This window comes from Coloeus monedula (genome assembly GCF_965178545.1).
Source record: "Coloeus monedula genome assembly, chromosome: 1".
In the NCBI taxonomy this organism is placed as follows: Eukaryota; Metazoa; Chordata; class Aves; order Passeriformes; family Corvidae; genus Coloeus; species Coloeus monedula.
The window spans coordinates 148,627,255-148,647,722 of NC_138781.1; the positions used below are offsets into that span (position 1 = coordinate 148,627,255).

At 39.4% G+C, this 20,468-nt stretch overlaps 1 protein-coding gene across 1 annotated transcript in view; it reads left to right on the forward strand.

Annotated features, from left to right (window-relative positions):
- NSMCE2 (NSE2 (MMS21) homolog, SMC5-SMC6 complex SUMO ligase) overlaps positions 1-20,468 on the forward strand; it is a gene marked incomplete at its 5' end in the record, with an annotated part of 130,904 nt that overhangs the window by 45,744 nt on the left and 64,692 nt on the right. Inside the window, one exon of the mRNA XM_082295016.1 lies at positions 16,921-17,074. Within this exon, the coding sequence (XP_082151142.1) occupies positions 16,921-17,074 (154 nt within the window). The remainder of the gene's footprint in view (positions 1-16,920; positions 17,075-20,468) is intronic.

Consider the following 20,468-nt stretch of genomic DNA (forward strand, 5'->3'; position numbering starts at 1 on the left):
CGCGGGGCCGGCGGCGATGGCAACGCGGGGCCGCGCAGAGCCCAGAAACGCGCCGGAGCAGCGCGGAGCAGCTGCAATGCGAGGGCCTGACCGAGACATTGGGGTCGGTGAGGCAGCAGCCACGCGGGACACACAGCCACAACAAACATGCAAGCACATGATAGGAGAAGTTGTAGCAACAAAAATCACAGGAACTGTGAAATGGTACAATGTCAAAAACAACTATGGATTTATAACACAAGATGATACAGGGGAAGATTTATTCATCCATAGAACTGCCATTAAAAGGAATAACCCTAAAAATTACCTGCAAAGTGTAGGAGATGGGGAAGTTGTACAGTTTGATATAGTGCAAGGAAAGAAGGGTTTACAAGCAGCGAATGTTACTGGGCCTGGGGGTATTCCAGTCAAAGGCAGCCGTTATGCACAAAATTATAAACAATATCCATCCCAGCAACTTCCCTACCCACAACCTACTTTACCCTTTTACCCTATACCCAATATGAACCCTTTCCTAAGTTTACCCCATCCCCAGTTTATTCCTAATCCGTTTTTCACCCCATGGCTTCCCTATACAATTCCCTTTCCCTACAACTCCTCTCCGATGCTGAGGGGGGGATGAAAAGGGGGAGGGAAGAAATTAAACCCTCTCCTGCCTCAGTTTCCCCACAAAGCATGCTCAGAGAGTTCTGTCTCCCTTCTGTCAGCCTTAAGATGTTCCAGAGAATCTGTTTGGACATTTAAAGGCTCAGGAGGGTGGCTTGTTTCGTTTTAAAACTGTTCTTGTTATTTTTATCCAGTTGTTTTCAATGTTAAGTTTTAAATCTCCTTTTATTAAAATAAAACGGGTGAAATGTTGGGTCTCCTCCCCCTGCCTGGGAGAGGGGCCCTGAGGGGAGGCACAGGGTTTCCCTGCCTCTGGTCAGCCTCGTTCCCCATCGGTTGTTTTGTGTTCCCCTGTGTGGGCAAGGACCCTCGGGTCCCGTGAGTGTAACAGTTCCTCAGTAGAGCCCCGGCCATGCGGCTGGAGAAATAAACATCTCTCTGAAACATCTATCAAGAATCAGCCTATATATATTTCTTTTCCACAGGCCGCCTTGTTTGATATGCGTGTTACAGTAATCCCCACTGTAACACCTCCCCAGTTTGTTTGCCTTGGGATCACATCTAACATTGCTTCCTCTTACGCTGCTGTTCAGAACAGGTGTTGGAAGATGGATGTGAGTTTGCCATGCTGCTTCAGGTCAAGAACTAGCAGTCCTAGTTTCAGGATAGGCAAATTAGGGTGATTTACACAGGATTTAGTTTTATGTGCTTTTCACAACAACCATTCAGTAAAGTTGTTATTTTGTTCTGTAAAGTATTTTTAGTAAAACCTCAGTGCCTCTTTCATTGAATGACTAATACATTTTCGTACATCTGAATTACATCTATACTGTCATTTAATTTTGTAATGACATATTTAAATGTTTAAATCTCTACCAAAGTTAAATATTGTAAAAGACTAACATTTTGTTCTAGGAGTTTGTGCCTGTATCACCACAAGCCTCTGCTAAGGGGAAGAACTCCTGTGAGCTGAAAACTAAGAGGATGCTGTATCGCAGAAATATTTTGGGAAGCCATAAATGAGCCAGCATGTCCTTGCACAGCCAGAATTTTGTTGGCTTTTTTGTTTTTTTTTTTCTCAGATCTGTTCTTCATCTACTTGCTGTGTAATGTTGTTGCATTTAACATTTCACAATACCGGTGTTGCACTCTTAGTTTTTCCTAACTCAGTGTTCACCCAACATTTCTAAAATTTTCCCTCATCTCAGACTATAGTTACTTCACATTTTGAAACTCAGGCTTTGTTTCTAGGGGAGGTTTTGCCAGTAACAGAATTAAAATAGTTATATCAGTGTTCTCTGCTGTCTTCTTTTTTTTTTTTTTTTTTTTTTTTAATGGTAGGGTTTTCCTTTATTTTGTTATTTTAAATTCTTATAGAGGACATGTAAGCTGAAATAAAAGGATCTGCAAGTTTTATACTGGCATAACTGTAAAATAAATGTACCCGTCTTGCTTGTGTAGACAAGTTGAACAGCCTCAGCCTTCCTTGAATTACTTTGTCTTGTGCACTGCTTCTTGAAGTACTTTTTCCCTAGTCTGATGTCTTTCTCTTATCATCTCACAATGCCCTTATATTCCGCGAACAGGTCCCTGTTTTGCCGGGCTCTCCTTACTTTGAAACACCTTGCAAGCTTTCACTTGTGTATCATTATGCTGGATTTGTATCTGTGTTTCTCCCTATGTGTGGTTGATACTGTGTCTTTGCTTGTGTGCCAGGTCCATCATTTACCCTATGAGCTCTTTAGGGCAGAGAGCTACTTATCACGTCATGTGCTTGCTGCAGCCCATACCATATTTTTAGACTCCGGGGAGCAATCATCAATCATTGTGAAATACCAATATCCTTTTATTCTGCTATCTATGAATACTGCTTGAGGCTTCTCATTGCCTTCTTCAAGCAAAGAATCAAAGCTAAGAACCACAGAAAAAGTTGGTTTTGTACTTGCACAACGGGGTTGTATGGTGAGAAAGGGTTTGAAAAAGAACACCCACCACCACCAAACAAAAACAAACCACCTAGTTTTCACCACTAAGCAAGAGAGCTGGGACTGTACAGGAGAAGAATGGGAGATATTTGTAGTGGTAATTCTGAAATGAAAATAACTTTCTGCTCTGTAAACATTTGTATGTAAAATACAGAGAGCAGAATTTTCCAAAGTGCTTACATGATAAAAGAAACAAAATGAGGAACTGAATCCACAGCTGAATGGTTAGGCAATAACCTGGGATGTGGGAGAGTCAGGTTCAAATACTTGCTGCAATTATCTTTTAATTAGTTATACAAAGTGGAACAACTTCAAACAGGAGAGATCGAGATGTCTTACTCCTGAATACCCAATAGCCTATGGGCTAGGACAACTAATATGGGATGAGCAGAGATTTGAAAACGGGTCACTCACCTTACTGATGACTGTTTTAACCACTGAGATATTAAATCTGATAGTATGTGGATTTCTCTCATCATTGTTTATGAGGCAGGATTTGCTTGACTTAAGCAACTAACTAAAGGAAAGGGTTTGTGGAGGAGGCACCCATTGCCATTAGAGGAATAGAACTTCCTGTCTCTTAGACAGTTTGCTTCGATAGCTGGCTCTTGTGATTCCTGGATTTTTACACTGGCTTTCTCCATCCTTTTTATACAAGGTCTGAAAGTCTCATTTAGGGAGGGGATTACTTTGGATAGCCAGATCTCTAAAGCTTCAGTGCTACAATTTGCATCTTTGCTACAACTTAGTCTTTTTGTGTATCTAGTTGTCTGCGACAGAGTAGGGAGTTACAATAGTGCTGACAGACCAAACAGAAGGATGCAAAGGATTTTAAGCAAGGCTGACATATTAAATAGCAGACATAAAGACATTACATATTGTTAAAATGTATTTATTGCTAAAGGAGGAAACCATGCTAATATACTAATTACATCATCTTGAGACTGATAATTATCTCTACAGGATTTCATGAGTCCGCATCCATTTAATTTGTCCTAATTCAGAGCCTTGTCATCCTCATCTGCAATCTCTTGCCCAGATGGAGCATGGAAATCGACACAAGCGTTCCTAATATGCAAATAGAGATCTGCAGTTCCACTTCAAAGTGTCAGCTTCTAAAGTGGGAGTTTAATTATTCCATTTTGAGTTAGTGACTCTGCAAAAGAGGTTTTTTTTTTTCTTCTGCCAGTGAATAGGGTGTTCTTTTTTTTCCTCTGCAGATTTGTTACCCAGCATTGCAGTAGGCATGTCTTACTTTGCCATGCAAAACAATGACCAGTTAATGATCCATTTGTTTACTGATTGCAATCCATAACTTCCTCAGGGAGTTGTTTGTCCTGTTCTTCTTGGGTTCTTTTGCATGTAGTATTTTATATAACAAGATGAGATTCCTCATTGCTCATCACAGGGATTCTGTCATGAACTTGACAAACAAGGTCATATATCAACTGCCTTATATTTTTCAGAGATGATCTGTGTCTCCAGTCAAAACTAAAATCCCGTGAACAAGGAAATGGGCTGCTGAGGTTGGGGAAGAAGAGAAATTCACGAAGCAAGAAATATTATAATGACTCTATATGGCACAGCAGAAGACAAAAACTAAGGGGAATGGGATTGTCCCCCTGCACTGGTGAGGCCGCACCTCAAGTACTGTGTCCAGTTTGAGGTCCCTCCATTAAGGAAGGACATTGAGGTGCTGGAGCGAGTCCAGAGAAGGACAATGGAGCTGGTGAAGAATCTAGAGAGTCAGTCGTATGATGAGTGTCTGAGGGAGCTGGAGGTGTTTAGCCTGGAGAAAAGGAGGCTCGGGGGGAACCTTATCACTCTCTACAACTCCCTGAAAGGAGGTTGTAGCCAGGTGGGGGTCAGCCTCTTGTCCCAGGAAACCAGTGATTAGATGAGAGAAAAAGGCTTCAGACTGTGCCAGGGGAGGTTCAGGTTGGATATCAGGAAGAATCTCTTCACTGAAAGGGTGGTTAAGCATTGGAATGGGCTGCCCAAGGAGGCAATGGAGTCACCATCCCTGGGAGAGTTCAAGAAACGACTGGATGTGGCACTTAGTGCCATGGTCTAGTTGACATGGTGGTGATTGTCAGGAGTTGGACTTGATGATCTCAGAGGTCTTTTCCAACTGTAATGATTCTATGATAGGAATTGATAATAGTTAAACTACAGGAACTGATCAAAATAGAAGGTGATTGGCTGAGATGTAGCTGAAATTTTATCTGATTGCAAATAACTACTGAGTAGAATCAAATCAAGTATTTTGTTGTGACATGTACTCATAAGGAAGATCCCTGTTGAAGTGTGAGGTGCAGTTACAAGGTTAATTACTTACACTGAGTTATACTGTTCCACTTTGAATGGTGTATTTTCACTTCATAATGAGGTGAACTTAAGGAGGTCACCAACAGTGAGGAAACTGCAACAGAAGCACTCAGGGCAAAATAATCCTACGTACCAGTGGGTGCACTTGGGAAAGAAAGCACTACAAGACCCCATGAAGAGGTCAGTGGAACTTGCTGTTCCTTCAAGACTGCTAGCCCCTGTGTGCAGGGGAGGCAACCTGCATCTGCATCTGCTCCCTAAACCTTTTGCCAGTGACTCAGCAGGTGTTTGGTGAGAATGTAATATATAAAAGGATGAATGGAGGCATCCCATAATTAGGGCTAGTAATAAGGAATCAGTTTAGCATGTGATATACAGTGAGTCAGAAAAATGAAGGAGAAGCAAGTTTGATAAGGGTTATAAGAAGGAAAGTGCAGTACTAAAAATTGTGATGTATGGTGATGAGATGAGCTTCAGAAGAAGCTAAATTGGGAAACCAAAGTTATATGAGAAAGCAGAAGAACGAGTTCGAAACCTAAATATGAGAGGGCTATAAATTAAGGAAGATGTAGGGAGAAGTTCAAATGGCAGAAGAGGTTGGCTGGCATAGGGCTTATGCTAGCAGCCTGAAAGAACTTGGGGGACAACTGTGATAGTGTTGCAGAAACTGAGGAATAAGAAAAAAAATCTATTTATTGAGTTTAAAAATAACAGAAAGGAAATACCTGCAGGCACAGAGTGATAAATTTAGAAGACAATTACTTTTTTATGCTTTTAAATCCTGCGGTAAATGACAGTTCCTAATCATGGACAGCATAAAATTTCTGTGATTATCAGACAGCATAATGAGAATATTTTTGATAGTCAAAAAAGTACTGATTTTTTTTTCATAGTGGTGAGGCTTCCTGTGTAAGTTCTTGGAGAGACAAATAAGATTTCTACTCTTAACACCTTTTCTTGTCAGCCAAATCAATTTTAAGAAAAGGGTATATAAATTCGAGGCTAAGCTTTTTAATTTATTTTGCTTTTACAAACAGCACTTTAACAGTGTATCTGAAGAGTACTCCACTTGGGAGTTGTTCTGATTCGTGCACCTGTTTTTCCTATTGCCATGCAGACTCCTTCAGCCTTAGAACTGCAGATGACGACTCTCTTTTTTTCCTGTTTCTTCTCACCCTGCTGTCATATTTTGAAGACATGAGTAAATTGCTACTGCAGTCACACAGTCTCATTTACAGAAATTCTTATTTTAAATATGAACTATTTAAAAATTAAAGTTGCATTTTAATTACTTCCAACAATAAAATCAAGGGCTCGTGTGTAATGGGGGAGTCTATACATGCTGAAGAGTTCGAATATGATTTAATTTCTAGTCATAATTTTAAACCTGCATTGATAATTTGCATTTGGCTTTTTAAAAAGGCATTGTGTATGAATTGCAATAGAGTTGCAAAACAAATATTCCTGAATTTTTAAAATCTCTTCTTGTGTGCTTCCTATTCTAGAGTCAGCTACTAGATTTAATCCAGTCCACTTTACAGTTAGGTATTGCTATTGCTAGGATTGTGCTTAATTGCAGTTTCTTACACTGTTCCCAGTTCTTCAGGTTTCCTTTATTGTGGAGAGTATGGAGCAAGGTGGTTTTGAACTAAGATGCAAGTGCTAATGTAATGACCTGTAACAAAAAAGCTGCTCAGGTTTTGTCAGAGTTCTGAGGACCCAGTTTTGTAAGGCTCTGTACAAAAGGGATGCACTGGAATCAGGAAGTTGGTCTGAGTTGTGCAGGACACACAGCTGGCACAGAAACAATCAGACAGTTGTGAAAGCATTTGTTGGCATCATAATAAAGGAAAATGGTGTAAAACAAGGATTTTGAAGAAGGATTTAAAGATATATTCCCAAATGTATGTTAGGAGCTTTCTCACAGCAGTAGGACCAGGAGAGAGAGAGAGAGAGTGAAAATATGTTTGTTTTGAAAATCAAACAGGTAGAGTGACAGAGACTGGCATCATCAGTTATCTGATGGCAAGAACCAGCCTCTTGATGCTGTGATAGATAACAGGAAAGGTGTGGATAGACTCCAAGGATTTTGGAAGGTCAGTGGGAAGGATGCATAAGGTGGTAATGTAAACAAGATTAATCCCGGCTGTCACACAGCATGTTATCTTTGCAAAAACTGGTAGCTACAGAGGAGCAGCAACTTCATCTAGCATACTAGGAGCAAAGGCTAGGTTGAAATGCTCATTTTCTGATCCAATTCTTTTTCTGAAGCTTTGCTGAAACTGCATTACTAATGAAGATGGGACCTATAAGCAAAGAGGAGGAGAAGAATTGCAGTTGAAAACATCCTTCTTTGTCAGCCTGCAGGGAACCTGTGAAAGTTAGGGAACTGAGATATCCTGTGACACCTGTGTTGCAAAAAGGGTATATTACTGTTTCAGAGTGTGCAGTGCAAGGGAAAAGAATCACTTGAGCATGTACTAGGAGAGCACGTAGCATTTGGCAAGACAAGGGAAGAGGCACAAGCTATCAGCCAGAACTGGTAAATCAAGAAGGATAAGACTGGAAGTAGGACCTGGGATTTAGTGGCTAATAACTAACTCCTTTGAGGGCTGTCCCAATAGGAAACTGGATAAGTAAACATCACTAATATGGATGGAAGAATGTGATATGTAGAAAGGGTCAAAGGAGAGACTTGTCTCTGTGGCATTTGCAGTAAAGTGCAAAATAAAAGGCAATTCTGCCACCAGGCACAGACTGGGACGAGGTGTTTGTACCCACTGCAGTATAAGTAAGGTAGGTATTCCCAGTTTATAAGGAAATTGGGGAGCTTAGTACAGTTGCACTGGTTGGGTTTTTTGTTTGTTTTGCTTAGCGCTGTGCTGTCACTGAATTCACTGTTCTGTGTTAAAGGTGGAGCTCTCACCCTGACGGAATTACTGCCATCCTGATCTGTATATTAATAAAGATATATTAATTTGGTGAGTCTAGGCTGCAAGTTTCTTCCAGGATTTGTGTTTTTCAACTAATGTCAATTTGAATGAAGCATGAGTCTGTACTTAAGATATCTTATTGCTGTTTCCTGAAAGTGTAAAAGTTACATTTACTCCTAATGAAAAATGATGACATGACTCACATCGCTGTTTTGGAGAGTATGAAGAAGAAATGCTGTCAGTGCTGAAGAACTTTTTAAGGACAAGAATTTCATCAGATGAATGAAAAAAATCCAAGCGGGTTAAAAATTGAAAAAGCCTGCCTGACTTTCACTGGAGGTATACCCAAAGAATATGGAAAACGTTCCTCTGGAAAAACAACAGATTTTAACAATGATTACTGTATGAAGGTTTTCAAAGGATAAGTCACACTTTGTATTTATACAGGAGTAAGCTTCACAGCTGGCATAAATCAGTGTTTTGTAGGAGCTTTTGAAGATAACACTGAACTGTACTTGTTTTAGGATTTAGCCCTTTATTTCCATACTGTAGAAAACATGGGGTTTAGTGATCTTAGTCAAGCAAGCAGAGCCATACAAGAGTCAACAGGTTGTTAATCCAAAATCACCTTAGGGCCTTCTTCTGCTCCCACTGAAATCAATGTCTAAATTCCCATCAGTTTGAGTGGGATATTAAAAAAAAGAAAAATAGCTCTAATATCCATGTTAATATATTTGCTAAATAATGCAAATTAATCAGCAGCTTGGTAAACTGGTTCAACAGCCTGATGCATTTGCTGAATCAACCTTGCCAAAAGAGATGCACTATTTGCCTCACAGTTTCTAACACGCTGTTAAAACAAAGCAACAGTTTTATAAGAATAAAGTTATAAGTTGGTTTTGCTGTTACATGCCTTGTGCTCAGGCAAAACTACTTAGAGCAAGATGCTATGTATCTCTAGTGCACCAAAATTAACTTTCATATAAACTCTGTTTATGGTGGAACTTTTAGGTATGAGGAGAAGATAGGCTTGCTCCTTCACCATGCCTTGAACCATAATACTGTAGAAGTTTTTGCTTTTCCAAATTCATACTTCATATGCTGAAAAAAACATCAGAAAACAAGATGGAGACAGACTTCTGTTTTGTTGAAGTCATTAAGAATATTCAGTCCAACCCTTACAGCAAACAACAGGCTTTCAGAAATGCTGAAAAGGATTAAGGTACTAAATATCCATGAGCTTTCTTCACTTTGGTACCTTGGGAAAACCTCGCCTTTAATCCTCACATTTACTGCTGTTTTTGTGAGCCATTTTTACATTATTGGTAACAGGTAGTTTTAATACTGGTATTTCAGTAAGATTCTCTTTAGTTGCTTATTTTTACCCTTTTGCACTTTGAAAAGCATTGCACAGGGGTCTTGGAAAGAAACAAAAGGATGTTCATCTTCTCTCTACCATAGTCGGTAATTGGGAAAAATACAAACAGGGGTGGGGTTTTTTTCTGTTAAAATGTGTGTAGAGCATTTTGCTTGAGGTGAAACTTCTAACATATGGGAATGCCAAGAGATGCTGTTCAGGCTCTAAACTTTGCATGCACACAGGCAGTTTTGTTTCTTCCCCTGGTGCTCATTTACATTAATCCTACCCTATATATATGGTTCCTTTCTAAATAGGAGACAGAAAGCAACCAGGGTGGCCAAAGTCCATTAATAGCCTCACTGAAATGACTGTTGAGTGCCAGGAGTTGTGAGAGCTCACTTGGATACACCCCGCTGTACCTGGAGGCAGTGTGTGTCCCTCCATGCTTGCTTTCTTTTTAAGGGTTGAACCTGTGCAGCTGTGTTTAAAGTAGGGAAAGGAAACTGTGGAAGGTACAGGAAATTTTATTATGGGGACACCCTAGCTACAACCACTGCATTGATGTGCTGTTTTGGAACCATGGCAACCCTGCCTCACCTTCACACTGTTACTCTAGCAGAGTTTGGGGATATTTGAAACATGCTGACAGTGATTTTCTGTTGTGCTGGCCCGGTTTAATAGGCAGTATGTGTCATAAGTGTGGGTCAGCCCTTACAAGTCTGCCTCTCTTGGTATTTCACAATAGTCTGCAAAGGTGTTGCTCAACCAGAGTCCCAGCCCTGCAGCCATGATGTACAGAGGTGTTGAATCTCCTGAATCAGATGTGGGCCCTTAGGCAATCCTGGCTGCAGCTGAGCCGTGTTCAAACTACTGCAGCTCCTGCTGCTGAATGATGATATCCTTTTTGACTGTACTTGCAGATGTTTCCAAGTGCAGTGTTTTTATTTGTGCATCAACAAATGATCTGATATTTGCTAAGGGTTTGAATCCAGCCATTGAAGAATAATAAATGACTGTTTAGGTTGAGCTGAAATTTTGCAGCCTGATTCAGTTACAGTGGTGACTCACTTTGAGTTGGTTCTCACATGATTCACCAAGTGTATGGGTGACTCAACCCACAAATTTACTTAGCTCCCATGTTATTTTCCCTCTCAGTGAAAAAAAAATTGGTTATAATAAATAATCACAGCAAACTTTGACTTACCCTGAGGTAAAATAAATATGTGTGTTGAAAGGCTGCATATTTGTAATAATAAATTATTTAGTGAGGTAAGGATGAAATAATGGGATGTCGGAATTGTTAAACATGAGGGAAAGGTGACATGCATTTCTGTTTGCTTTTGTTGCATAGCTGAGATAAATAAAGGAAGAATAGTTATTTTCCCTGTGATACAAGATGCTCAGAGGGGCTGTTTTGACAATGTCCATATTTAGTGTTGTAGCCAGCTGATTCTTGGCATCTGTTCTCTGAAATAAGCAGATTTAGATATGCCTGTGTCTGGTTCAGGCATTTTAAAGTGATGCCAGTTCAGAAAATGTGAGGTTCATAGGTTCTGACCTGGGTCTTTGTAGGATGCAGTTGGCTGGCTCACCTAATCCTGAAGGACCTGAAATTGGCTGTCTGAAATATCTTGACTGAGTTCCTTTACAATATCAAATTCATAAAGGTAAGAAATTCTGTCCCAGCAGGAGCTATAAGAAGTTTTTCTTCAAAAGATGCAGCTGCTGTCAGTGTTTCATAACCACATGCAGAGAGGCACATGGCTGTAGTGTAAATACAGTCTAAATTACTATGACTTTGGAGTTAGGTGGAAACATCACCATATCCTTTTTTGTGCTGTCCCAAAAGAATATAAATACCTAAATAACTACATACCTCTGGGCTTTGTAGCACTGAGTGACTAATCACCCTCCCTTTCATAAATGAAACAACAAAGAATTTGGAAAATGAAGAAATTCTGCCCTGTCAGCTGACTTGGTATTTTAAAAGTTCATTAGTAAGCAGGAATGTTTTTATACCTCACAAAACTCAAATGTCAGTAATATCCATAAATTAAACTTCAGAAGTCCATATTTTGCAGGAATTAAATTACAGGGAACAAATAATGCATGGTTTGGAAGATTATGGTGAGAATTCTGAATTCTTTGAAAAGATAGTTCTTTTGTAGATTGTATCACAGATATGAAGAAACTGCAACATGGTTCAGGTATGGCAAGAAATTTCTGAGAAATAAAATGGATGGTACTGGCAAACTCCCAAATACCGGGGACATAAAGGATAGCCCTGAGAAAGAGTACCTCAGAACAGTGACAGGATAAAAACATGCAGCTTAAAGGACTTCTGAACTAGAGAGAGAAGAACAAAAAGGCTGAAAAATAACCATGGAGTGTCACATGCTGAACCACTGCAATGCAAAGACCAGTGGAGCATTTCTGTGACAGGCAAAATACTGCACTTTTATCACAAGGTTTGCCAAGCAGCCACAAGCTGTTTCAGGCTTCTTTATAGAGAGTGAACCAAATGCACATGTTAATTTGAACTTTCCCTCAGCTAAAGGAGAAGGTAAAAGGATGGCTTTGTGCTCCAAGCACAGAACTGGGATTTATATATTCTTGGTTCTGCCGCAGTCTCCTTGTGCAACCTTAGGCCAAGTTATTAATCTCTTAATTCCACAGTCTTTCTATTTGTAAAATACAGATTACATGTCACAATGGGTATTTGAGGCTAAATTCTTTAATGTTTGTGAAGTGTTTTGGGTCTGGGCAGGACGATTATTAAATGCTGCAGTGCAACATGCAGGGTTGTGCTAATTAGTAACTTTTTAGACGCCGATCCCTTACTGTATGGAGACTAATACCGCAAACTGGTCCAATTTTAGTCTATGGTACCTTTGACCTTACTTGTTCTGAGAATGGTCTGGAACAGAATAATTTATTTCTGATTTGGTGGTTATGGTAATTGATGAAATAAAAATTCCCTGGACTGTCCTTTAGAATACCCTGTGTTTACTGTTCCCTTTGGCTCTGCAAGCTGGCCTTTCAAAAAGTCTGATTTTTAGAGGCATAGTTTTAACAGTTTAAGCATAGAATAGACACACTCGCAGTGGAAGAATCCATGAGAGGAAGACATATCCTTACAGACAGTTATTGGCAGAAGACCTGTCATGAAGTGACCAACACAGAAACCCCTTTGCACATATCGCTCTGACCAGGTGGTTTGGTGTGAGGTCATGAGTAAATGTATCTTTCAGTAGTTAAACCACAGCTACGTTTTTCTAAACAATTGTGTGTTTAGTGTTTGCAAATGTGTTGTGCTATCAGGACTGCTGGTAGATCATGTATGTATATGTATGTTATATATAACATGTCTGTTCTTATTGCTTAGCTCCCATGTAAATACCCATGTGGTTCTTTACTGGTATGGCACAGCAGATGCTTTTGCTTTTTCTATTGCTGTAAACAAGCTGTTGTGGCTGATACTTCTTTTCACCGTATGTCCTGAACACTCCCAGTTCATCGTTACATGTAATTTCCAGGATGCTTTGTAGGGTGTGTATGCCTCCACCCCATTTCAAAATCAATGTAGCTCTCAATGGATTGACTAATGACTGCAAGGTGTTACTTAGCATGCTGGTTTTGGCTGACAGTGCTGCTAAACGAACAGTTGTTTGCTTAACATGTCTTTCATGGTTCTCATGTGAAGTAACTTTTTCTGAGGAATTGAACATGCCAGTGACTTCAGGTCTGCTGGTAAGCATTTATCTGACATGCTGCTGAGACCAAAAAGGATCATGACCCCAACTTGGTGCCCTGAATACTGATAATTTTGCCGTGTCCCATAGCCATACCCTGTTTGTGTTGTCCTCATACATTTTGTTATGCTGATCTCATCATTCCTACATTCATCAAGAATCTGTAGAGTAGGAGTGGGTAGGTGGCAAGAACTAAAGAAAACTGTAATATACCTGTAAAGGTGTTGTGCTGATGCAGTGTATAAGATGTTGTGATTCTGTTGCATTGTGAGGATCTAGGACTGATGGGACATTTTCTTTCATTTGTTTTCATTTATGTTGTTGTGTTAGACCATTCTCAACCCTCTTCAAGGCATAGGGTATGCAGCACCAAAGAGAAATTGCTTGTGCACAGCAAAATGTATTTGTTTGTTATTACAGTAGGTAGACATGCCTTATTATTCACCTGTGATGTCCTGACCTTCCAGAAGGTCTACCTGGCATTTCAGTAATAGCATATGTGTGGTAAAGTATTGAGTGTGGTCAGGAATGGTGTCTCTACTAATCATTTTAATGAAAGCAATCATGTGGAGGTGAACAGAAACTGAATTTAAATGGTAAACATGAAAGAAGTTAAACTACAAGAAAGTGCATTCTTTGAGCATCTCTCACATCTGACTCTTCAGGTTTCTGTATTAGATGGTTGTCTGAGCCTTTGTCATATGTGCTGCATTGCTGGGCTGTCCTCACAATGTAATAATGTATGGCTATTGGGAATATAGCTGGTGTGAATGACTTTTTTTTTTTCTCTTGATAGCTGGTGGAATTGTTCATGTTGCCCTTAGCAAATAGCAGGCTAGCTCTTACTTTGATAGACCTATGGCAGCAAGCTGTGTGATTACAGGTAGGTAGCTGAGGGAGGATTTTATATAAGCATTCTCTTGAGGTTAGTAGGATGTCTTCATGCAAATTTTTGTAGCTCCAAAGTTGCACAGGCAAAGTTTATTTGTGTGCATGTCATAGAATCACAAGAGTATCCTGAGCTAGAAGAGAGCCACAAGGTTAATGGAGCCCAGCTCCTGGCCCTGCACAGGACACCCCCAAGAAGCTGACCATGTGTCTGAGAGCATTGTTCAAACACTTCTTGAACTCTGTCAGGCTTGATGCTGTAACCACTTCCCTGGGGAGCCTGTTCCAGTGCCCAGCCAGCCTCTGGGTGAGGAAACTTTTCCTAATATCCAACCTAAATCCCCCTGACAGAGCTTCATGTTGTTCCTTTGGGTCCTACTGCTGGTCACCAAAGAGCAGAGGTCGGTACTTGCCCCTCCACTTCCCCTCGTGAGGAAGTTGCCCACTGCAATGGGGTCTCCCCTCAGTCTCCTCTTCTCTGGGCTGACCTCGGCCATTTCTCATACGGTTCCTCCTCTAAACTGTTTACCATATTTGTGGCCCCCCTTTGGGTGCTAGCTAATAGATTTAAGTCTTTCTTATATTGTGGTGCCCAAAACTGCACACAGGGCTTGAGGTGAGGTGGCACCAGCGCAGAGTGATGTAATGCAGCTTCTCAAACGTGTCCTTTCAGGGAGCATAACGCTGTAAGTTACAGTTCCTGCCTTTTTTTCTGCTCATATGTGTAAAGTCTTTTAATTCTGGAAGTTGGAGTTGAGAGCACCCCTGTTTGGACTAACATTGACTGTGCCCTTCTTTTCACCTCTCAGTCTGATGGTATGATTGAAGATGCTATGTTGATGCATATCTGTACTCAAATCTTCCATGAGTCAAAAAAAAGATAAAGAGATCCTGATGTAACTTACATCATCATGTAATGTGGTCCCTGTGGAGAGGAAAAGATTATTGACATTGTCTTTGCTGCTGATGGCTGCCTGTGATGAATGTTCACATAATGTATTTTACTCTTTGTGTCAGAATCAGCAACTTAGAAGCATTTCAGGGTTATTTTTAGTATACACAGCTGGATCTTCTATATGGATTCTAGTACTCTCATTTGTGATGAGGGCAGATCTTAGTGGTGTGTTGTTATTTGGACTATTCTTGTGTGTGTCTACACGCTATTTTTATGTTGAAGAGAGAATGTCTGTAAAAACAGCCTGATGTTGCAGAAAGGAATATGTTTGCACTACATGAGTCCAGATCAAAGCATTTTTTTATAATGTCTTGGATTTTAAATGAATTTTGATTTAGTAACTGCCTTCTTGTGCTTGCATACACTTGATGGTCAAGTTTCTTCTCCAGCTGAGTACTGAATTACGCTGGTTGGGGTTGTGATAGGCTTTCTGTTGCAGCAGTGTACTGTGATACTGGCACATGCAAACCATTTGAGTGTGTACGATTGTCCTCACTGCAGTGGGCACAGGATGCTCTGTTTTCCTTTGCTCCTTTGGTCAGGTTTCATAGAATAAGGACTCTACACTCCTGCCTGGCTTTATGCAGCAGTCTAAGCATCTCTGATGACATGCTGTTGGTCTTTCATAGTCACTGTACTCCTTTGGTACCAAGGTATTCCTGAGTCTTTCCCATTTACAGCTGGATGTTGTGGTAGTTGATCTTTTATCTCCAGGGGCCTTTGAAAACTTCATGCTATCACCCGGCAGTGCATGTTTTTTTCTTATTTTTCTTCTTGCCACAACTTGCATCTGCCTAAAGTAAATGTGGTAAACTGGCTTTGCTCTTGGAAGAAGTAATAGTTCTATGGATTACTTTGCTTTGCTTAAGGGATAGTAAAGGTTTTTTTGCATTTTACGTATCTGCAAAGTCCATTTTTACATGAACAGTTATTATTTCTTTGGCTCCTGAAATAAAGTATATTCTATAGGATTGCCAAAGTCTCTGTAAACTTTTAAACCTGTAAATGATTTGATGAAGTGAAATGTTTTTCTTCTCAGTAGGCTCCTTTTTTTCCTGTCTTTCACAATGAATAGTAGCATGATCTGGTGAGGGCCAGAATTTAGTGTGTGTGGTAGAGTGGCTTAGTGGAAATGGTGCTTACCTCCTTTTTTTCCGATTGTCATGTTTTGACATATTTTTGGGATAGAAATGGCCTTTTTCTTGTTCAGAAAATGCTTAGCATTAAGGATTTGGCAGATGTCCACCTTCTTTCTGACTTTGTGCTGTTGCTGATCCTCATTGCACACCATAGTTCCCACTACCTGTAAGCTAGTTCTTATGAAGACCCGCCAAAGATACACTTCCCTAGAATTTACTGTTGCCTTGAGAAGCAGAAAACTCCAATTATTGTTTTTAGGGTGTTCCCAAAGTGCTTTCTGCATTCTTAGAATATCTTAATATTGTCTATATGATGACTTCCCTTTTCTAGGTATTTATTTTTCAGATCTTTCCAGATGTAATTGCTGTAAGTAAGTGCTTTTCAAGAAACTGCATTTTTGCCTGCTTGTATGGCATAGTGCTTCTTGTTCACACAGCACAAATAAATTGAGGTGGTTTCCTTTCACATTAGCTATACTGTTTTAGCTGGTGTTATCACACTAATCTTGCATGTAGATTATAGGCTTCTGTAAACCTGATTCCAAAGTGATGAGAGAGTGGAGGTTTTTATAGCACTCTTAGCAAAAGTTATTTCAGATTTTCTGTTATCTTCTCAGTTTCTGGACACAGTTGTATTCTTTGGTTTCATTCACATTCAGTGTTATGCTGGTTCTTGTTAACATGTTTGCCTTCACCACTTGTGGAGGGAAATTGGACTGCAAGGTTCAGTTTTCCCTTTTATTAGTGTCAGAAATACCCAGAAAATGAGCTGAATGACACTGAGAAGTTAATATCTACATTTCATAGTTACTTTTACTGAAATGAATAATTACTTGGAGGTTATAGCTTCAGAGCAGGAAGCCTAACTGTAGTCAAAAGAAACTGAGATTATGCTAATGAATTTTTGCTTGATGTATTTTGCTTTGTAGTAAAACGTGTCATAATGAATACATTCTATTTCTTCTTCCTTACAGGTAAAACGAGAAAAACCAGAAAATTTACCAGATTTAGAAAACTTGGCCCAAGAAAAATTCCTTGAAATGGAGAGCAAAAACAGTGACTCAGATTTACAAAGGAATGAAAAATATATGTATTTTAAGGATCAGCTTAAGGAGATGAAAAAACAGTGTAAGTCCAATTTTTAAAAAAAGATCCTTTGAATGCTAAATGGTAAGATGTGACTGCTCTGAAATATAGAACTGCCACTTACGGCTCAAACTGATGTGAGTGTTCTTATAAACTTATTTAAATTGATATCTGTGTAGAAAAAAAGCCAGTGTAATTACTTTGGTAGTTTTATTTAGACTCCCGCAGCTTCTGCTGAGTTGGAATACAAATGTAATGAAAATCACATCTTTTTTTTGTAAAGCGGGCTTTTTCATTTGAAGACCTTTTGCATTTATTTTCTTAATTGATAGGATCTTCTAAAAGGATTAGGTAAGCTGTTTTCATTTGTCACTTAAACAAATTGCTCCTGTTTCACAATTTAGGATGTGTTGCAACTCTAAGAAGACCTTTGCTTTAATCGTAGAACTGTATTGTTGGAAAATGCTTACTGTACGTGTTCTCAGGTTTACAGCTTCTGTGCACGCACCGTGTAACACTGCAGATTACTAAAATCTGGTTTTTTTTATTCACGTAATTTTTCAAGTGTTAAAATTTTATGTTATTTGCGCTTAAATTACCAGGAAAGTTGGAGAGTAAACAGTTTGCTTATTTATGCAACACAACAAAATTGTCTGCTTTTATTGCCCCACACATATAGCAGCCATTAAAATATTGCTCTGATTACTGGTGCTGGGAAAGGTCATGGGCTCTGACACTATTTGTGTTGCTCTTCCCCTATCATGATTATGTTCTGAAATCATATTGTTCTGCTTGCTGTCCCTTGACCCCTGTACCTATTCCCTCCCATCCTGCATTTTGATTTCAACGTAAACTGGTATCTCAGGAACTTCAGGAGTCATAGATTAATGATTTTTACCATTGGAAAATGATATTCTGGGTGCTTTCGTGTAGCTCTCCTTGAGTTTTGCGTTTTTTTGGAGTCCTATCCAAAACCCAATGAAACTGGTGGAAAGAATTTTCCCACTGCACTTTGGATTGCTTCCCTATAGAGATTTATGGAGTGTGAGGACATGCTTGCCAAGGTGAATTTCGGGTCTGGTATCTCAGGACTCACTAGGATTAGAGCTTGAAGGCTTAATATATTTGTTTCCCATCTTTATGGGTTTTAGCACTGATCTCTGAGTTTGACAGAGCTCTTGGCACTACTCTAAGAATGAACATACCGAGTTGCAGACCACAAAACAGTGTAATTTTCACTCCCTACATAACCATAAAATTATTACTGCCCCACCATTATGTTGTAATTTCTAATTTCCAGGTGTTTGTAACTAAGAAGATAAAAATCTTGATAACTGACTTTGGATTTACTTTCCACCCTGTAATTGCCTGAGGAAGGGGTGTTGCTCTAGTGATACATTCAGTTCAAGCTATGGGACTAAGTTTTAACTGGCAGACCTGTTGAAAAAATCCTGAATTAAATAAACACAATAAAAATTATTCTTAAGAAAATATGGGGGCATCATTGTGCTACTGCTGCCTGAAATCCAGATTTGTCTTACTAATCTCTTGACTTTTTGTTGTGCATAGAGGTCAAACTGTGCCCAAAATGAAATGCATGAGGCTGTTTTGTGGACTGCTATGTTCACTGCAAGGACTTTTGGTCAGATGAGTCAGCTTGACATTTGAAGAATTCGTGTTGGTTTTGATGAAATAAATCCATCCCATTTACTCCCATTGCCATATTTATTGCAATTTAAAGGTTGAATGGAAAATTGTTACTTTGCTTTCACAATCAGTCCTGGATGCAATACAATGAACATGCATACAAGTGAACAGGCTGGTGCAGCCACCTTCTTTGGAAATGGATAACTAAGTGCCACCTCAGGTCTGCAGGTAGATTCAAAGTTAAATTTTTGAAAGTTAGCACAATTTTGCTGCCTTAAACTTGCATTACTGTTGTGTTTCCTGCCTAAATAATCTATTGATCCAATATAAAGTTATTTTCCTATTTCCCTTCCTCTTCAAAAGGCTCTTTTACTAGGAAAGCTTCTAGAAATTAATGAGTAATAATGGGTAGCTGAAGATCAGTGGAGTCTGTTTATATTCACATACTTAAATTTGCTTCTCTATGATACAGTGACCTGGCAACTGTAAGACTGTGCCGTTTCTCTATTTATTATATCTATTATTTATTATTATTATTATATCTCTATTTATTATATCTATTTATATTGTTATGTCATCTTCTTGCCATTGCCCTAATCCTCCCTCTCTCCTTTTGTGTGTTTTTGTCACTCATACCTAGCCCTTAAAAATACCTGTGGAAATGAATATCACATATATATTCACAAGCTTGAAAATGACAGATACCCACACTCTTACAGGGATGCTTAGAGGGCCTCTGGTCTTAACAGCTTTGTGAGAGACTAAAGTGACAACTGTACTCCATCTGGTGTAAAAAGCCTCTTCTCACTGATGGGCTCTACACACTAAATTATTATGCCTGGATGTATAGTTGAGCACTGTCAATATTATCTAAAGTACCGCGTATAGTTTTAAGGTGTGCCAGGGAAGGTTTATATTGGACATTAGGAGGAGTTTCTTCACGGAAGGAGTAATTAGATGCTGGACTGGACTGCCCAGGGAGGTGGCAGAGTCCCTGTCCCTGGACGTGTTTAAGGAAAGACTGGATGTGGCTCAGTGCCATGGTCTAGTTGACAAGGTGGTGTTCAGCCACAGGTTGGACTGGATGATCTCAGGGGTCTTTTCCAACCTAATTGTGATTCTGTGATATGCCATGTAGAAAGAAAATGGTGTTACTGTGAAGGAAGATTGGACTCCAAGGCAGCAATTCCAGAGCTGCAATACCAGCTGAACTGAAGATTCATAAAATCTGTAAAAGACATTACTAGTTTCCATAAGCTGGTGATTTACCTTAAGACATACTGTGTGTTTTTGGTGGGGTTGTTTCGTAAGAAGAAATTAAGGTCATGCTGTTAAATATTCAGCATTCATGCTTAAGCCAATCGTTGCATTCTTATCTTCTCCTGTATGAGTTGTGATTTCAAAATGAGTCCTACAATTCTGGCCTCATCTTTACAGCATATTATAATGTGTCTGTGGATTTTGGGACACACTTAAAACTGCTAGATGTGAGTTACATGTATCAATAACTTCATCAACAGCTATTGGTTAATACTTTGTTTTCAACTATTAGTCTTGCCAGGCGCAACTTAGTTCACAATTCCTGGCCTGTTTCAAGAACACATATACAGCTGTGGTTAAGTTTTTAGCTCTTTTCTGGAATTCGGTTTTATTGCTCAATTAGATAAAACGCAAAATACTCCTGCCAGGCTTTCCGTTGTTGGGGTTTTTTTTTTTTTTTTTTCTTTTGTTCCAATCTTTTCTATCTTTAAGGAGCAGACAGGGTAGATACTAAAATGATTTGACTTCC